The sequence below is a fragment of the Helianthus annuus genome, chromosome 17 (genome assembly GCF_002127325.2).
Source record: "Helianthus annuus cultivar XRQ/B chromosome 17, HanXRQr2.0-SUNRISE, whole genome shotgun sequence".
In the NCBI taxonomy this organism is placed as follows: Eukaryota; Viridiplantae; Streptophyta; class Magnoliopsida; order Asterales; family Asteraceae; genus Helianthus; species Helianthus annuus.
The window spans coordinates 117,246,513-117,263,847 of record NC_035449.2 but is presented as its reverse complement, the minus strand read 5'-3'; the positions used below and the strand labels follow the sequence as shown (position 1 = coordinate 117,263,847).

At 35.5% G+C, this 17,335-nt stretch overlaps 1 protein-coding gene across 1 annotated transcript; it reads right to left on the bottom strand.

Annotated features, from left to right (window-relative positions):
• Positions 1–11,302: 11,302 nt before the first annotated feature.
• On the bottom strand, positions 11,303–13,328 carry LOC110924789 (ankyrin repeat-containing protein ITN1). The gene is made up of 2 exons (XM_022168783.2): positions 12,755–13,328; positions 11,303–12,146 (listed from the first exon to the last, which is right to left on the bottom strand). Exons 1-2 carry the CDS (start codon positions 13,319–13,321, stop codon positions 11,457–11,459), a joined length of 1,257 nt encoding a protein of 418 aa, XP_022024475.1. The 5' UTR covers positions 13,322–13,328; the 3' UTR covers positions 11,303–11,456.
• Positions 13,329–17,335: the final 4,007 nt, after the last annotated feature.

Here is a 17,335-nt window from a genome sequence, read left to right as displayed (position 1 = left end):
TTAACGCATACATCCAAGCCTTGAGACAGCAGGATAACCTTAGAGCAAAGGTTATCAAAGTAAAATGTTTTCAGATTCAGTCATTCCTTACACCCAAACAAACCTAGGATGTCAGGAATGGGATTTGTCAATTCCTATGGTACCACTACTTACTACCGAGCGGCATGATCGGTGTTAATGAATGTAATAAAGAACTGTTAAACAAACCAAATGTTATACAAAATGAAAACAAGTTATGTGAAAACAATGTACTAAGTATGCTAAGTAAACATACAAAGCAGAAAAAATCATGTAAATCGATATGCTAGCATGTTAAATGAACAATCATAGCAAAAGAAATGTAATGTAAAACAATGTGCTAGCATGTGAAGTAAACACACGTAGCAAAACATAATGAAATCATGTACTATAAGTATACTAATGAACATAGCAAGCATAAGTTGTGAAAACATGGAAAGCATGAAAGTAACAAGTAGGCACATGTGTTTCACCCCAAAATGTTTGAAAAATAGTAAAAGAGGGGTACTATGTACTCACTTGAGATTGCTTAATAGACTTTAGATATCCACCAAGCAAACTAGAAGATCACGGATTTAATCATACACAAACCTATGTTATTTTATGTACTCACTTGAGATTGCTTAATAGACTTTATTACATTGCAAGCGTGGCATTATTTAAGTTACTAGAAGTTCTGGACCTTGACCAATGTTGTTTTATGTTAAACTCTCCGACTCCAATTTCGAGCACACACAAGTTTCTTATACTAGTCTTCATAGGAAACATTCTCTCTATCCGTTGTTCGAAACTCCAAATCCTTGTCGAATTCACACGCTCTCCATATTTTACTACAACAAGGATATCATTTTGACAATTACATGTCACTCTTGAGGTATGGTACAATCATACACAAACCTATTGGAATGGAGTTTAAATCTTCGGATCTGAACTCTTCCCTATAAACAACAGACGAGTACGAATAACAGAGTTCGCTGGAAATCTAATCGTGGCCCAAAGTTTTACTTAGGGAATGGAGGATTTATTTGAAAGCGAATCATCCACATCTGTTCCTACAAGTTTCCTCCAAATTAAATTTCGGGACGAAATTTCCTAAAGTAGGGGAGACTGTGACATTTGTGCCATTACGATCATCATAATTACGAATACAATGAAATCTTGTATTTCATTCTCAGGATTTGTACAATTACATATGACAAGTACACATATCAAATTTCATATGATTCCAAACTCTCGAGAAGCTTTTCTGGAAGTTATACACAAATTGTTACGTAAACGTAATCAGTGTAACGCGACATACACTCCGGAATAGTGACATAAGCTTAAAATACCTTAAATAACCTATACATAACTTAGAAATAAGTTTTGAAGGGTTTGGTATGGCAAAAACAAGTTTATTCAATCACATGGACTATTTGCGTCAAACTGCAAAAGTCTGCCAATTCGTATAGCAACGTACACTCCGGAACAAGATCATAAGCTAAACACACCCTAAATACCCTTACATATCTTAGAAATAAGTTTTGAGGGGTTCGTGTGCGAAAATGCGCTTATTTGATCATAGGGACTAAAAGCGTCAAAACTGCGAAAGTATGCATTTCATGCATATCTTGCGTTTTGACCATATCCGGACATCCAAAAATTTTTGTAATCACTAGAATATTGTATTTGAGTGATAGGAATGCAAAAAATACCTTTCGCTTTGCAATTTGGATCGTTTTCGCGTCCGTTACGACTTTCGTCGTAATTAACCGAAAAACACAATCGTACAGCCAAACGAACCGACATCCATGATATTTTTGAGCATAATTCAAGTTAAATATACTTTAAATTCATCATGGAGCATGAAAATGGGCTTGACGGGTGTTAGAAGTGCCAAAACGTGACGAAACACACTCAGGGACTAAAACTGTCAAAATTCAAATTTGTTGTCCCTGCAGGTCCCATACAGACCGTATGCCTGGACCCCATACAGTCCGTAAGCAGGTCCCAGCACAACAGAAAGTTCCTGGTTAATTCCCAGCTGTTTGCACCTTGTTTCCTTTGTTTGTTTTCAATCTTGTGGGCTGGTTTATGTGTTCTACAAGCTTGAAACCTGGTCCTAACAAGTTTATGGTCTTGATCATTCCTTGATCAACACACAAGACACTTGGCAAGATCTTGTGATTTCAAGAACACTATAAATAGCAGGCTCCTTTCATTCATCTGTTGCTTAATTCTTTTCTTTCTTCACACCAGCTCTAAGTAGAGGCTACCACACTTATTGCAGGCCTCTTACCTGAGTTTTCTAGTTATCTTCCATCCAAGAACACTTGCAAGTGTTCCTCCTTGGCTTGTTTAATTATTTCAAGCTAGAAAGTCAAACAGTGTTTGATTTTCAGCTTTGACCATGACTTGGTCAAGATAAAGTTCGTTTTAACTTTGCAACGTGAGCGTAATCACAATGGTTATAGTCCCTTGCGACTATACCTACTGATTACCACGTTGACTAGTCGAAGTGACGAGTCAAAGTTTCGGTCAAAATGCACAATTATGTGCATTTTGCGACAAAACTATTTTCGGGTATCAAAACACTTTGTTTTGATATCAAATCAGCTTTCTAACTTAGTTAAACATGTTTTAACATGTTTAACTCGTCACTTCTAGTTTAGTGCTTATTTAGGGTCGTAAGTCAAGCGATCTCGACAACCGCTTAGACTTTCGAACCCGACCCGTTTGGTCGATCATTAGGATCCGACCAAACATATTTTGTGACCATAGTTGTATAGGGAATAGCCTTCCAAGGTTATACCTTATGGTCACTTTGTTTAATTAGTTGTATGATAGGTGGTTTATATGCCTTAGGGAAATGACCAAAATGCCCTTTTTGTGCATAATTTGAATTTAAGCATATGTAACCAAGTTTTTGACACTTAAACTGTCACGCCCTGACTTTTGCGGAAGCGTGATTATGGTGTGACTTTCTTAATACCATTGCATTCAATCATAACAACAACTATATGATAAAAACCATAGACTTGTCATCCATTAAATAAGTTTAAACATAACAACATTGTTTTGAAACGTAGACTTCAACACAAGTTTTACAAACCATACGAATTGTTTTAAGAGTTCACTAAGGACTTATCAAAAGACATTAAATAAAACCAAGGTTTGGAAGGCGTGTCTCATCCAGGAGTAAGACACCCAACCCAAACCTCAAAACCATGGATGACATCTTTATTCACAACGCAGCATGAGACTTCCAACGCCCGCCGGATCCGCTTACTAATTCCCTGAAATACATGTATTTTGAAAACATCAACAAAAGTTGAGCGAGTTCGTGTGTTTGTTTGTGTGTATGTATAAACCTTTGAAATCACTGTAAGTATGTATGTACGTTTATAAATCCCGGTATGAAAGCAACAAGGAAAACAGATCACTAATGGGTTGCAAGGCCATTGATATGTGTGACGTGATACAGGTAGCTCAAACCTAGCAAATTTTGCATCGGTCTTCCGGCTGTAAGACATAGTCTACCCATGGGCCAAATCCTGGTCCAACATGGGCGGGGCTCGCTACACCCAAATAGATCTATCACTCATGTCCCTCGGTCCTATAACTAGGATTGATGGCCTTATGCGTTATGCCCACCACTCACATGATCTAAGTGTACCCTTCCTTAGCCAACCATACCAAATAACAATGTATGTAAACAGTTGTAACATGTATTTCACCCCCGAAGTTATAAAACTGAAAACAGTTAAAAGAAAAGGGGGAACACGAAACTCACAGTCTTGCGTCTTCAACAATCGTAACTCGTACTTCTCCGGTGAACACGCCTACCTACAACGTACTAATGTCTATTAGACGAATGGGCCGTGCCTTGACTTAGTGTTAATGTTTCTGAGTTACGTTTCTTTTACGCTTCTGATATTATTCCAAGTTATATAATTATTGTCAAAATAATTAATATTTTAACTTAAACTATATTTATAAGTTTTGGAATAATTGTTAAAGAATATATATTAACTTAATACTTCTCAAGTATTAATACTTGTATTTCCTTCCCAAGGATGGGGGTATCTTATACATGCGTATTTTGCCATATTTTGGGGTCGTATTCCGGTGTGTATTTATACGTACGAGAATACGTATTCTATTGTGGCCATTAAGTATTCATATACTTAAATTTATATTATTTCTAATAAAAAGTCTACCAACATACATATTTCCAAAATATATATATTTAAAGAATATTTCTTAGAAAAATTATTCATAATTTTTCTTTTGGCAAAATATTTGTAGTTCTAAAATAATATATTTTCAAGTCTAACTTAGAATATATATATATATATATATATATATAAACTTATTTTTATCCAAAAATAATGTATTTCATGTTTACTCAAGAAAATATATATTTTTCCCAAAAATAATATACTTTCTAATAATTCCAAGGAAAATATATGTATTTATATTTGTCGAAAATGCTATATTTTTCCTTTGTCAAAATATATGACATAACTTTGTGGTAATCCTAAAAATCATATTTTGTTCATTTGTATCCAAAATATTATTTACCATAATATATTTTGTGAACATATTTTCCGGAATATTTTGTAAGTTACATTTCTTGTTCGGTTTCGCTAATATTTTGTGTGTAACTTGTATAGTTATTCCTTGATATTTTGGTAATATTTTGGATGGTAATTTTTGGTGTTTTAATGTCACACCCCAACCGATGGCGGAATCATCGGGGCGCGACACTAGGCGAATCAGATTGCTCAAGAGAATCCATAACAACTATATTGCGATAATATCCATTACATTTGTTATCCCATACTAACAAACAATACAATCACATAAGTTATCACAGATTTCTTTTCCTCTCGAACAATTCAAATCCGTCAACTTAGCATTTAGGTGTGTTTCTAGACTTCCTAGCTTGATTTGATGTAGACTTCGACTAATCCTGCAACATACGTTAAAATATTGTCAATACAAAAGTATTGGCGAGTATACAGGTTTGATATGTAATAGTATAATAGATTAAAAGTGCTGCGAATTTCCATATGCATAAACGTAACACACGACATATATACTCACAAAACTGATACTACCAGCTAAGTCCTCGATGCTAGACTCTTCGATGGCATAACTAGACCCCGTCGGGCGTAATAGTACTATACTAGTCTGGGTGGGACGTCACGAGTATAAGTCCTAGCATACATGCAACTAGCATCACGTATATCTATGCAACCAGTTATTCGCAAGTGATAGATTGACAATTTGAATCATTCGTTTGATAAGTTCGATTTATAAGAAACGTATGTTACACCCAAAATTCGATAAAAGGGTTCAAGTATACTCACAGTGCGTATTCGGTTGGATTGACGGGATGGTGCCTGAGAATGTCCTGATTTTAGATTAATTGCATGAGTATTGGATTACGCGTTAAACGGTATCGATCTACGTGAAATTGGACGAAAAATTGAACTGAGCTGGCCCATTCGGATGGACCGCTCGATCGAGTGGGCCGCTCGATCGAGTGGGCCGTTCGATCGGCTGGTCCAGCCGATCGGCTGGGCCGCTCGATCGACTAGCCTGTCCAGCTGTTCTTGATGATTTTCGAGTGTTTTCGGTGTTTTTGGTCGAGACGTTGTGATGACGTGTTGAACAACTGAAATCCCATCAATTCCAACCTGTTCTAACGGCCGGGAATCACCCCATTTCATCAGAACTGGCCGTTCTTGACGGTTTTTCCGTGTTTAACCCGAAATTGGTCGTCTCCTCGGTAGGAATCAGATCCTCGACCAACACGACACTAAGAATGAGTAGAAGGTCGGCCTAAGCTCTGTTTCTAATGTTTTTGTATATAGATCTGATGTGAAAAACCTTGATTATTCTTATGGAGTTTCTTAGATCTGAGTTGTTCTTGGTGGAATGAGGCCACATTTGAAGTTCATAAGAACTTCATGATGACATCATTCTAGAACATCTCAAATCCGTAACTTCTTGATTGGAGAACATAGATTTGGACGAGATTCATGAAGAATCGTATGGAAACCATTCGGATCTGAGTTGTTCTTCATGGGATGACATCACCTTTGAAGGACTCCATGGTGACATCACCCTAGAACACTCCGAATCCGTTGATTTCACAGTTAAAAGTCGGATTTTGAGAGATAGAAAGATGAAGGATTGCATTTAGATCAAGGAAGTATAAGATTTGAGTTGAAAACTTACAAGAATCGCGAGAAATCAGACGATTAAGGGGCTGGAACGTCTTGGTCGAGTAACAGCAGCAACAAAAAGTGTTTGAGGGTGATAGAGGGGTATTTATAGGCAAGGGAGGAGGAAAAAGGAGGAAAGGTGGGTCGGATCGGCTGGCCCGTTCGGTCGGCCGGCCCAGCCGATCGGCTGGCCTGTCCGATCGGACGGCCCAGCCGATCGGCCGGTCTGTTCGATCAGTTGGGCCCAGCCGATTGGCTGTCTGTCCGATCGGCTGGCCCGTTCGATCGGGCGGCCCAGCCGATCGGCTGGCTCGTCCGTACGGAAGCCCTGGTTCCTCGTTTTTGGCGCGATTTCGACTGTCTTGGCCGTATTTTCATATATTTATATAATTATTTAATTATTTATTATAATTAATCACAAAAGGTCATATATACGCATATATATATATCCAATATTCGGTGTGATGATCGATTTACGCGTGCCTTCGAGTGCGTTCTTCGATGTGATGCCACAATGATTATCGGGGCACTACTTGCTCGTGTTGCCGTCATCGTCATGATGGCTGGAGACATGGTACTCACCCGATAGTCTTTGTTAGCGTTGCTTGTTTACGTTTTGACACCCCACGTTTTGACACCCTCACTTAACATCATCGTGAGTGTTATGATTTATTGAAAATAGGTTTGTAATAGCGATAGAATATGCGTAATCATTCGATTATACCTCGACTTAGCGATAGATCTGATATAGTACATTATGATCCGAATCTCTGGTGCTAGGCGTAACGAGTGTATCGAGTAGTAACAACGCACGAAAGTGCGGGTTGTTACATTTAATGTGTTATATTATTTTAAGTCCTAAAATAACATAACTATTACACAAAGTATACACATAATCACACACATTATGTGTTTAATGTGTATATATATATATATATATATATATTCTAAATATATATCTAGCCACTTTTATTTATAAAAACCAACCTCCAACATTTGTATTTTTTTAACAAAAAAATTATGGCAAAGTTTATGAAACCATCTATTGTTGAAAATACACTTGTAAGTGTGTGTTTACAAATATTTTCTAAGTGTTTATATTTTTAGAAAATTTTGCCATAGTTTCCCCTAAAAATGGAGCTTTCCATGCATTCAAGCATATCATTTTCTTTTGTAAAATCACCACAATCAATTAACAATCAACTCTAAACAACTTATACTTACCAACCTTGCCAAAATCATGCTTAATCTACTACTTCATGAACTTGAAAGTTTATGAAAATTCGTAGTAACTTGGTAGTGTGTTTAGTGAGTTTAGTTACCATTAAAAATGTGTTTACTTCTTTAAAAACTTCATTTCTAAAGAAGTTGGATGTTTACAACTTCAAAACCCATTTTCTAAAAATGCTTCTTTATGTAATCCTCTTGTTACACAAGTGTTTCTACACTTGTTTAACCATTAAAAATAGTGTTTGTTTATGTAAGAACCAAGATCCACTAAAACTCATATTTTAAGCTTGGTTCTTTTGAAAAACCATTCATAAATTTTAGATTTATATGATTATTAACTTACTTTGATTATTATTTTTCAAGAAACCAAAGTATCCTTTTCAAGTTCATGATTTAAGTGTGGATGATCTTTCATCCTACAACCTTCTTACTTTCTCATCTTGCTAAACTATGTTTCTAATCATGGTTTAGCAAGATGTTATGATGATCAACATCATCTTTACAAACAATCAATGATCAACAAGCATTCATACCATAAACAACTTAGTTTCGTCAAGATTACTTCATAAATCAAGCTTATGTTCAAGTTACATGCTTATGTTCTTTAGTGTTCTTGAAGTTTTGATTATGATACTACTTTAACCACTAGAAATGGATGTAAAATAGAGTGTTTAAGGATCTTACCACTAGCACAAGGCTAGGGATGAATCAAGAGTAGAAAGTGAGTGGATAAAAGCAATGAGAGAAGGTCCTTCCACTTCCAATGGCACCAAGCTTCCTTATACACCCTTTAACACCTTTGTATGGCCTTAGAATGGTTGAAGAAGATTGAATGATGGTGGATGTATGGTGGGTTGGTTTCGGCCGAGAGCTCCCAAGAGAGGTGAAGGTTTTGTGTGTTTTTCAAGTGTGTGTGAAATGAGCTCTTGCACCTAAGGTTTCTTCTTATAACCAAGTTTAGGTGTTAACTTATGTGTAATATGTCACTAAAAGCACACACAAGATCTAATAAACAACTAAAATAAAATCAAGGTGTGGGGGCCATGTATGGGCCATCCATAGGTGGGGGGGGGGTAGGCAAAGGTTAAACTAAATTAGTTACAATTTAGTTTGATTTCAAGTATTAGTTACATGTCTTAGTTACTAGATATTTTGTATGATGTGTTATGATGTTCGGGGACCATAACTAGCTTGGAAACATTAAAACAATGCTTCTAGTGTAATTTTGATGTTTCGGTAGTGTTCGGTTGTTCGGTTAGATACTGATTCGTTAAAGTGCTAAACTATACAGTTTAGTGTTCTTTATGTACCCTTTTGTGACACTTTAATTCCCGACACCTAGGAAAGTATTCAGGTCCATTTTACCATGTTTCTGCATAATTTTAATGTGTTTAAATTCTGATTTATGCTGAATTTTGCTGAATTCAGCACTTTGGGTGAGTTTTAGGCAATTTCCGGCACTTAAACTATCACTTAGAAAAGCAGTTTTGTGATCCTTACTTCCCTACACTCTATACTTAGTGTAGTACTTAGTCTCTGGTCCACACTGGGTCTCAAAAACACTATTTGTCTATGTACTGAACTTCGTCAGCATATTTCTGCTTTATCCATTCACTGTGCTAACTGTACTTAATGCATCATTCAAGGCAATATAGCTTTCATGCAATATTGATATGACATTAAACAATGTATGATGCACATGTTTGTGTATGGCAGTAATCAACATACAGTTAATTGTAATTCCAGCACAGTCATTAAGCATTAATCAAGATTAGTTAATTGTACGGATACCTGGATTTTTGACAGTTGTCACATAAACTGATTATGCAACATTATTAAACATGTTATGGCATATAATACTTATTATAGGACTAGTTAGGCCATCCGAACGCGCATTTGCGCAAATGACTCGTTAAAGTAGCGTAAACTACCTTAACGGGTCATAAGCACTTAGGATAGGTTTCAAATCAGAATGTAGGCTTTGTTAAACCATATCATATGAGTTCCAACACTTATTTGGTTTACAAGACCTCATTCTACCCGATCTCCCAATTTAGGTCCTGATTATCAACATAGTGATTCCATACTAGGTGCCACTTGATTCCTTGATTTCCCGAGCTTTGTTTGGTCACTTAATCAAGGATACTTGCAATCTCTAGTGAGTACATAGCTCCCCTCTTTTATGCTTTCAATTGTTTTGGAGTGACTCATATGTGCTAAATGATTTTTGAGTTTTCATAAACAAATGCTATGGTTTATATAAAACATGATGATTTCAATAATGTGAACGAACTTGTTGGGGCGTTAGTCGAAAGACATTCAAATGACATTCATTAATTATGATCAAGCCGACCAGTAGTATGTTATGGTACCATAGGATCTGACAAATCCCGTTACTAGGCTATTCGCTGGATTTGGTGGGTAGTTTGGGGAACGACAGAAACTGTTATCTGATCAACAAATCATGTGTTGGTTTGTTAATCTTGTTAAAGAGGTCTTTCAGGGCCTATTAAAGATACCCCATGGGTGGTATATCGAGTCACACAGGTTTGAATGTATTCTTTAAAGAACGACCAAAAGTTGTATTTCACAAACTAAAACACGGACGATTGAACGATGGTTTATAACACAGATGATTTGAGCGATATGAACGATTTGAATGATTGAACGATTTAAACGACTATGGATGAATGTTTTCAAACGATGTCACACAACGAGGTTTACTTAAAGATATAAACCATACAATGTTTACTTTCAAACACGATTTACTACTTGGTTTTACAAAGACAAATGCTTTTAGTCAAGATTCATTGCTACAATGGTTTTTTTTACATATATCAACTTGTAAAGTTGATAAAACATATTGCAACATCAAACACTTTTGATTTCAAGGTACATACTCGACAACTCTAGTAGTTGGTCGAGGTATTGCAATATGAATTCAAGGCCATGAATTTGACATACAAAACCTATGTACTCGCCGACATTTTTATGCTGATTGTTTTCACATATGTTTCAGGTTCTACTATGTGATGAATGTTGATTGCTTGCTACACATAGGATGGACGCGGGCTTTAGTGACTTAAAACTTGAAAGACAATTGTTGTAATTATTCGGTTTGTATCAAAACAATGAGACAATTAATGAAATAAGACAAAACTTCAATTACCATATGTTGTGAAACAATGATTCTGTTACGACACTCCCTGACGTTTCCGCTGCGGTTCGTTGTTTTACACGGTCGGGGGGTGACAATGCCTCCTAACGGTTCGGTTAAGTAATAAACCCAAACCGAATAGTAGGAGCAAAAAACTTAAGAAATATGGGCCTGGTAGTGGATTGTAGTTATAAAAGTGTAGAAGAATAAACCTCTAAAGAATAAATTGGACCTGGACCAAACTGGATGTGAATTAGATTGTTGAGGAATAAACCTCTAAAGAATAGAATTTGTTTTTCTTTATTATTTTAGTCGTGTTAAACAGTTTAACTCAAACACTAATTATTTTTAGTGTTTATGTTAGGCTTTTACAAAGGCGGGAACCAGACGGACGACCAAACATGCAAAGAATCGAACACTACTAAACCGCTATATCTTTGGAGACGTTCACGGGAAGTTTGAGACATGATCATGCACGCCAAAGTTTATAAGTTTTAAACTTTAATATCACTAAACTTTAAATTAAGTATATTAATCTGTTATGTCGGTTCGTCTGGGTTATTAGTTAACCCAGGCTCATTAGTTATTCCTTTTATATATAAAGAAATCTAGGACCAAACCATCCAAATATGTAAAGTATTCGGTAATAACGAGATAGAGTGTTACACTATGCTACTGATAAAAAACCAAACACAAATGTAAATCAGTCACTCCATTTATTAGTATCTATAATACAATATTTCTCACACAGTCATTACAAACTCATTGCCATGATAACAAAGGCATATTATTAATTAACAAACTAATTAGAAAATGAAATCAAACCGGTGATCATCTCAAATAACCGATGGACGGTGAGTAGAAGTGTTCTGTTGTCCAGAATACCAGACTGTGGGTTTTGGATTCTGGTTAAAAAAGTGTGAAATCATGTGTTTCAACTTGCGTTTGAAAAACCCGTAAATATTTGAAAGGTCTATCTTTTCAATACCCAAATACGTAATTGTGAAAATAACCACCGGGAAGAATGAAATGGCATATAAGGTGATGTCAGTCCACTTCTTCCCACCACTAATGGTTAGAATAAGTGTTGCCGCAAATGCAACCATTAACATCGCAAGTGAGATCATCAACATCGTAATTCCAGCATTCATTTTACGAAGAAGTGCTTTCTCAAAATCCTTAAACCGGTATGATGATGTGATAACGTTGAGAAACATGATAACTGATGTTAAAGCTGCTGACAGAGACATTGCATCTGCTATAGTAAAAAACTTAAACAAAGGTTTTTCCTTGAGAACTGGTTCACCCACTTTTGGATTTGAACCTCCAGGTACGGTATACTCAGCAGCAAAAGCAACAGTAGCGATCAACACTGCGACAACACTGTAATTCTTTGCATTCTCGATCATCCATTCTTTAGCCTGTGCCCGACGGTTGTTGTTATTCTCATAAAATAACTGTTCAACAGTCTTTGTTCTAGAATTCAGTTTAAATCGATCCAGTGTAGTACATAGCTTCTCCACTTTCTACACAATCCAAAACACACATGTCAAAATTTAGGAATACATGTTTGATTCAACAGAGTTGGCTCAACTTTGTAGGTGGGGTGGGGGGTTACTAATCCTATGCCACCCGTAAACCCACACAATCATTTAAGGGGTAGGGAGGGCCCTTATGAAGCAAGCCCTAACCTTCAAACGAGTATTTAAAATTGGTTGGAGTATGCTGCAAGTCCTAATTTCAAATGTCCAACGGGTGCAACCTTCTTTGAAAACGGGATGGGATTAGATGTTCAATGGTGTGTAAATAGATTCTAAAATGAAGGCACTTCTAGTAATGTATATGTATTTGAGCATGCACACACGTTTCTTGGGATCTAACACGTCTTAGTATGATATCACATATTTTTTATATACGATATCTAATAGGCACACAATTACATATATTAGAATCAAGATGCATTTTAGTTAAATGAAAATTGTTCCAAGTATATCTTTGCTCTCCTTATCAAAACTTGAAAATTAAAGAAAGTTAAACTTTAAAGACCCCTTAAATATTGGGGCCCTGTGCCTCAATTTGTTGTTTTATTAGAGCTGTTATGATTCAGTTGATGTGATACAAACAAAATTCATACCTTAAACAGCCGTATATTATCTTGGAGAACGTAAGCAGGACCTTTCAAATCAGCATCACCATCTTCTTCCTCTTCACCAACCATATGCAACAACGTGTTTGCATCATGATCTATCTTTCCTCTCAATCTCTCTGTTGCATACTCTGTACTAACTACATAATCAAGGACTTCAAGGTTACGATGTAAGATTGCTACATGTAGAATATTATGCCCATCTTGATCAATATGTTCTATTGCTTGTGGGTATTGCTCTAGTATTTCCACAACAATCTCTGTACACCCGTGTTTCGTTGCTAACATTAATGGAGTATCTGGCAAGCGCATAGCAGATTCGAAAGCTGTTGCGATATCTTCTTGTTGAGAAGTAGATGAACTCTTTCCATATTGGTGAAACTTTTCTTTGTTCTTTGATAACCTTGATTCAGTCTTTTCCCATGATGTGTCATTTTGTACCAACAATGTAATAAGTTTCGTCGCCCAATTGCATGCAAACTTTTTCTTCCGCAACCTTTTTAATGGTTTCAACATCCAGCTTGTGTCTTCAGCATTTGGGTCAATTACTGACATTTTAACGTTTCAAAATTTATTAGCTTTCATTTAAAAAAAATGAATAGACATGTAAAAGGAAAACTTGAAGTAAACAATGTTTCATAATTTATAAAGCTTGGGAGAGGGAAGTTGCTTAGTAACACCTATAAAGATTTTATACATTTCCCTTACTACCTAATTCACGCAAACGTATATAGGTATATATATATATATATATATATATATATATATACTCAATTTATAAGGCTCAACATTGTAGGCTACCATCCATGTCCAGTCGGCCTTTAACGTCATGAAACACCGCCTCACTAGAGTTACAAAAGGGGTACCATCGAAGGGGGCGCTAGCCCCTTAACGGGCGTGCAAATGTTAGTGGTGGGCCCCTTTTGAAAACTATCCATTGGATAGTTTAATATAAAAATATATATATTTTACACACACACATATATATATATAAACCAAACCATTTGAACCACACCACTCTGTATTCCCCAACTTTAAATTTCTCAAAGTTTTTGCTTTCACGATGAACTCGGATATGAACGCGTGGAATCTGAGCCACCCCTATTATGTACAAACCATCCACCGGTCAATCCAAACAACCCTTATTATTTCAATCAAAACATGAACGAAGTGGTGTATCAACCATTAATGCCAAACCCACAAAGCTCACAACTAGGGTTGTAAACAAACCGAACGAACATAAAATGGCTTTGTTGGTGTTCGTTCATTAAGAAATGGAACATGTGCATGAACGCTTACCAAAGAGATTTCTCGTTCATGTCTTTTCATTAAGGAAATGAACATGTTTATGAACTGTTCACGAACGCTTACCAAATGTAAACGAACGCAAGCAAACATAAACAAATATTTATGAACATAAATGAACACAAACAAACATTATATTCCTTTTTAAATAAAATTTGCATTTTTCATGAGAAAGATTACGAACAATCCACCAAAAAGAAATAAGTACTTAACATAACTATCCGAACATAATTGACATAATTATCATAAAATAATTAACAAAAAAAATAATTAGATTTCAAGCTTTAACACAAACGGAAATTGAAATGGTCAAATGAGGGATGTTGGCGGAGACGTATAGTATAACTATGATTTCAAGTTTTTAAAAACTATAACCAATGATATAAAATATAACATTAAAAAGAACCTTTATATGAACGAACACAAATGAGTATAAACACGTGAACATAAATGAATAAATTACCGAACGCTCAAGAACATAAACGAACGAACACAACCTTTGTTCATGTTCGCATGTTTAACTTATTGAACAAAATTTCTTGTTCGTGTTTGTTCATTTATTAAACGAACGAACATAAACGAACTTTCCGCCGAATGATTCACGAACTATTCGCTGAACGTTCGGTTTGTTTACACCCATACTCACAACCGTCGTCACCTGAGTTGCTTCTTATCCCAAATGTCACAAACCATACCCGACAATTACCCATCACCCGAGACGTTTCGTCAAACAAAACCGGCCACCTCCAAACGAAAACAAAAAAAAAAAAAACAAGGGGAGGACAGAGAAAGTCAAATGTCCTTCGCGAGGGGGAGTTGACATTTGCACGTGCGTGGCTTTGAGGTTTCAGAAGATATCACTATTGATAATTTTTTTTACAAATGTTTAACATTCTTTATGTATATTATTTTTTCTTCACTTATGATACTCTTATTTTTTTAACAGGTGATGATCAACCAATCGATAGATTTTAGGCGTGTATACGAATATATTATACCATGCAATTGGCATAGGTGAATACCACTGTCCCGACGCCATATCATTATAAAGATATAGAGACCCATAAAACATTAAAAAGCCGTAAAAAGCGACATATTTACAATGGTAGAAGCTTGAGATCTACTTAGGAATCAAAGTGAAATCTTGTACCGCCAATGAAGCACAATCGAACATCTAAACGGTCCAAGACAACATCTAGTACAAAACAACCGAATTCGTCTCAAACCACATCGGATGTTCGTTCCCATCTAAACTTAAACGAGATCGATGACGACTTAGTTTTGATGAATCGGAGGACCTACCTCGCCTGCCCGGTGTAGATTAAAGCAGGGCGACTAGAGCCCGATGAACTTCCTTGTCTAGAACTACATCTACACTTAATCCTCAGATCAAATGACACGTTGAAAGCTTATATTAAAAAAACTCTTAATAACTCTCGTTTAAAAAACATGCATAAATGGGAAAAACAATTACAATTGGAAAATCGAATTGAAAATCATTTTAAGTTATTCGATAAATACTTCAAATAATTTAAGTTATTCGATACAATTATCGCAAAAAATAATTTTAGTAGCTTCTTATTATTTCTTTAACTGTTTTTTTATTCGAGATTTGGTTTGTGTTCTTTTTATTGTAACTTTAATTTAAGTATTATATAACTTTATCAGATTTTTGTGTTTTTTAATAAAAAAAAAAGAATGAACAAAAAACAATGATTATGGTGTAATTTAAATTTAGTTAAACCACAGAACGCTCGTTATAAAGGATAGGTTAGGAAAGACTCATTACTAACATGATAGTGACGACAATTTAACTAATACCTTTTAGTTAAAGCATAATATATAATCTAACTAACATAAAGATTTACGGGTTTATTTTCATCACTGTCATGGTGTTCAACAATAACTAGTGTTACGCCTTGCTCGTGTTGTGGGAGGTAATCTGAATATTTCTCAGTTTGATAACATGTATATATGTGTTTTGTTTACTTGTACATGCTATTCAGAACACAATCTCAATAAAAATTAAATGGAGACGTAGAAAAAAATACGCTCGTCCATGATTTTTTTTCAATAAAGCTTAGGAATTATAGAGTAACTTTATTAAAGTCTAGGAGTAGTGACGTTTGTCCACCAATAGCAAACGGTCACTATTCCCTCGGGTTGGTTTGCCATGATTCCAAGGGGATAAGACTAAAATATGAAATACTAAGATAAATAATGCTAGAGGGACTAAACATATGTACTACCAAAGTTAAAGTAGAGAGACTAAAAGCGCATATAAACAAAGTTAACCAATAAAAAGATTTTTTTTAATAGAAAGAATAAACATGTATATTAGCAAAGGTGAAAGTTTAAATATAAAATACAAAAAGTCACAAACAATGATCAAGAGCAGGTGCCTGACATTATTTCCACTCATAATCTTTAATATACAAAGTAAAGGTAGCTACCTGACACTATTATTCCCACTCAAATTCTTAATATATATATATATATAGTATATATTGATATCAATTTAAAGTTGAAGTTTTCTTAGATTTTTAAACATAGGTTTTAGAATTTCCAAAGAAAATTTAGAGGTTAAAAGTAATAATAAGTTTTCGGGGCTGTTTGTTTACCTTTTAATGAGGCTCTTAATGGTTCAGACCTCTTACTGATTCAGCACTTAATGGTTTAGACTGTTTGTTTCACGAGCAGATGTCTGAATGGTTCAGATATTTGCCTCTGAATGGTTAAGATTTATACAGAGTTTGAATGGTTAAGACCTCTAATCTGAATGGGTCAGACATTTGCCTCTGAACGGTTAAGTATTATACAAGCTCTTAATGGTTCAGATCTCTTACTGGTTCAGCACTTATTGGTTCAGACCTCTTACTGGTTCAGCTCTTAACCATTTAGATGTTGCCAAACAGCACCTTCAACTTTTTTTTTGTGTGAAAACCAAAAGGGTTACCTAAAGTTGTAATAGTTTGGGTGGGTTTGGTTTGCAGAATGTTTTGAAATTATAAGTGAAAAAATTTGAAGGAACTTGATTTGGAATTAAAACATTTGAATTGGAATTGGAAATTGTTGGAATTAGAATCCTAATTAACTTTTAGAAGTGTGTTGGGTTGTCAAATGAATTGGAATCCATTGCCCTAGCACCCACCACCCTAGGTTCAGTTCAAAATGGATCGGGTCGAAACGGTACGGGTCGGAACGGTTTGTTTGGAAACGGTAAGGGTGGAAACGGTACGGGTCGAAACGGTTCGCGTCTAAATG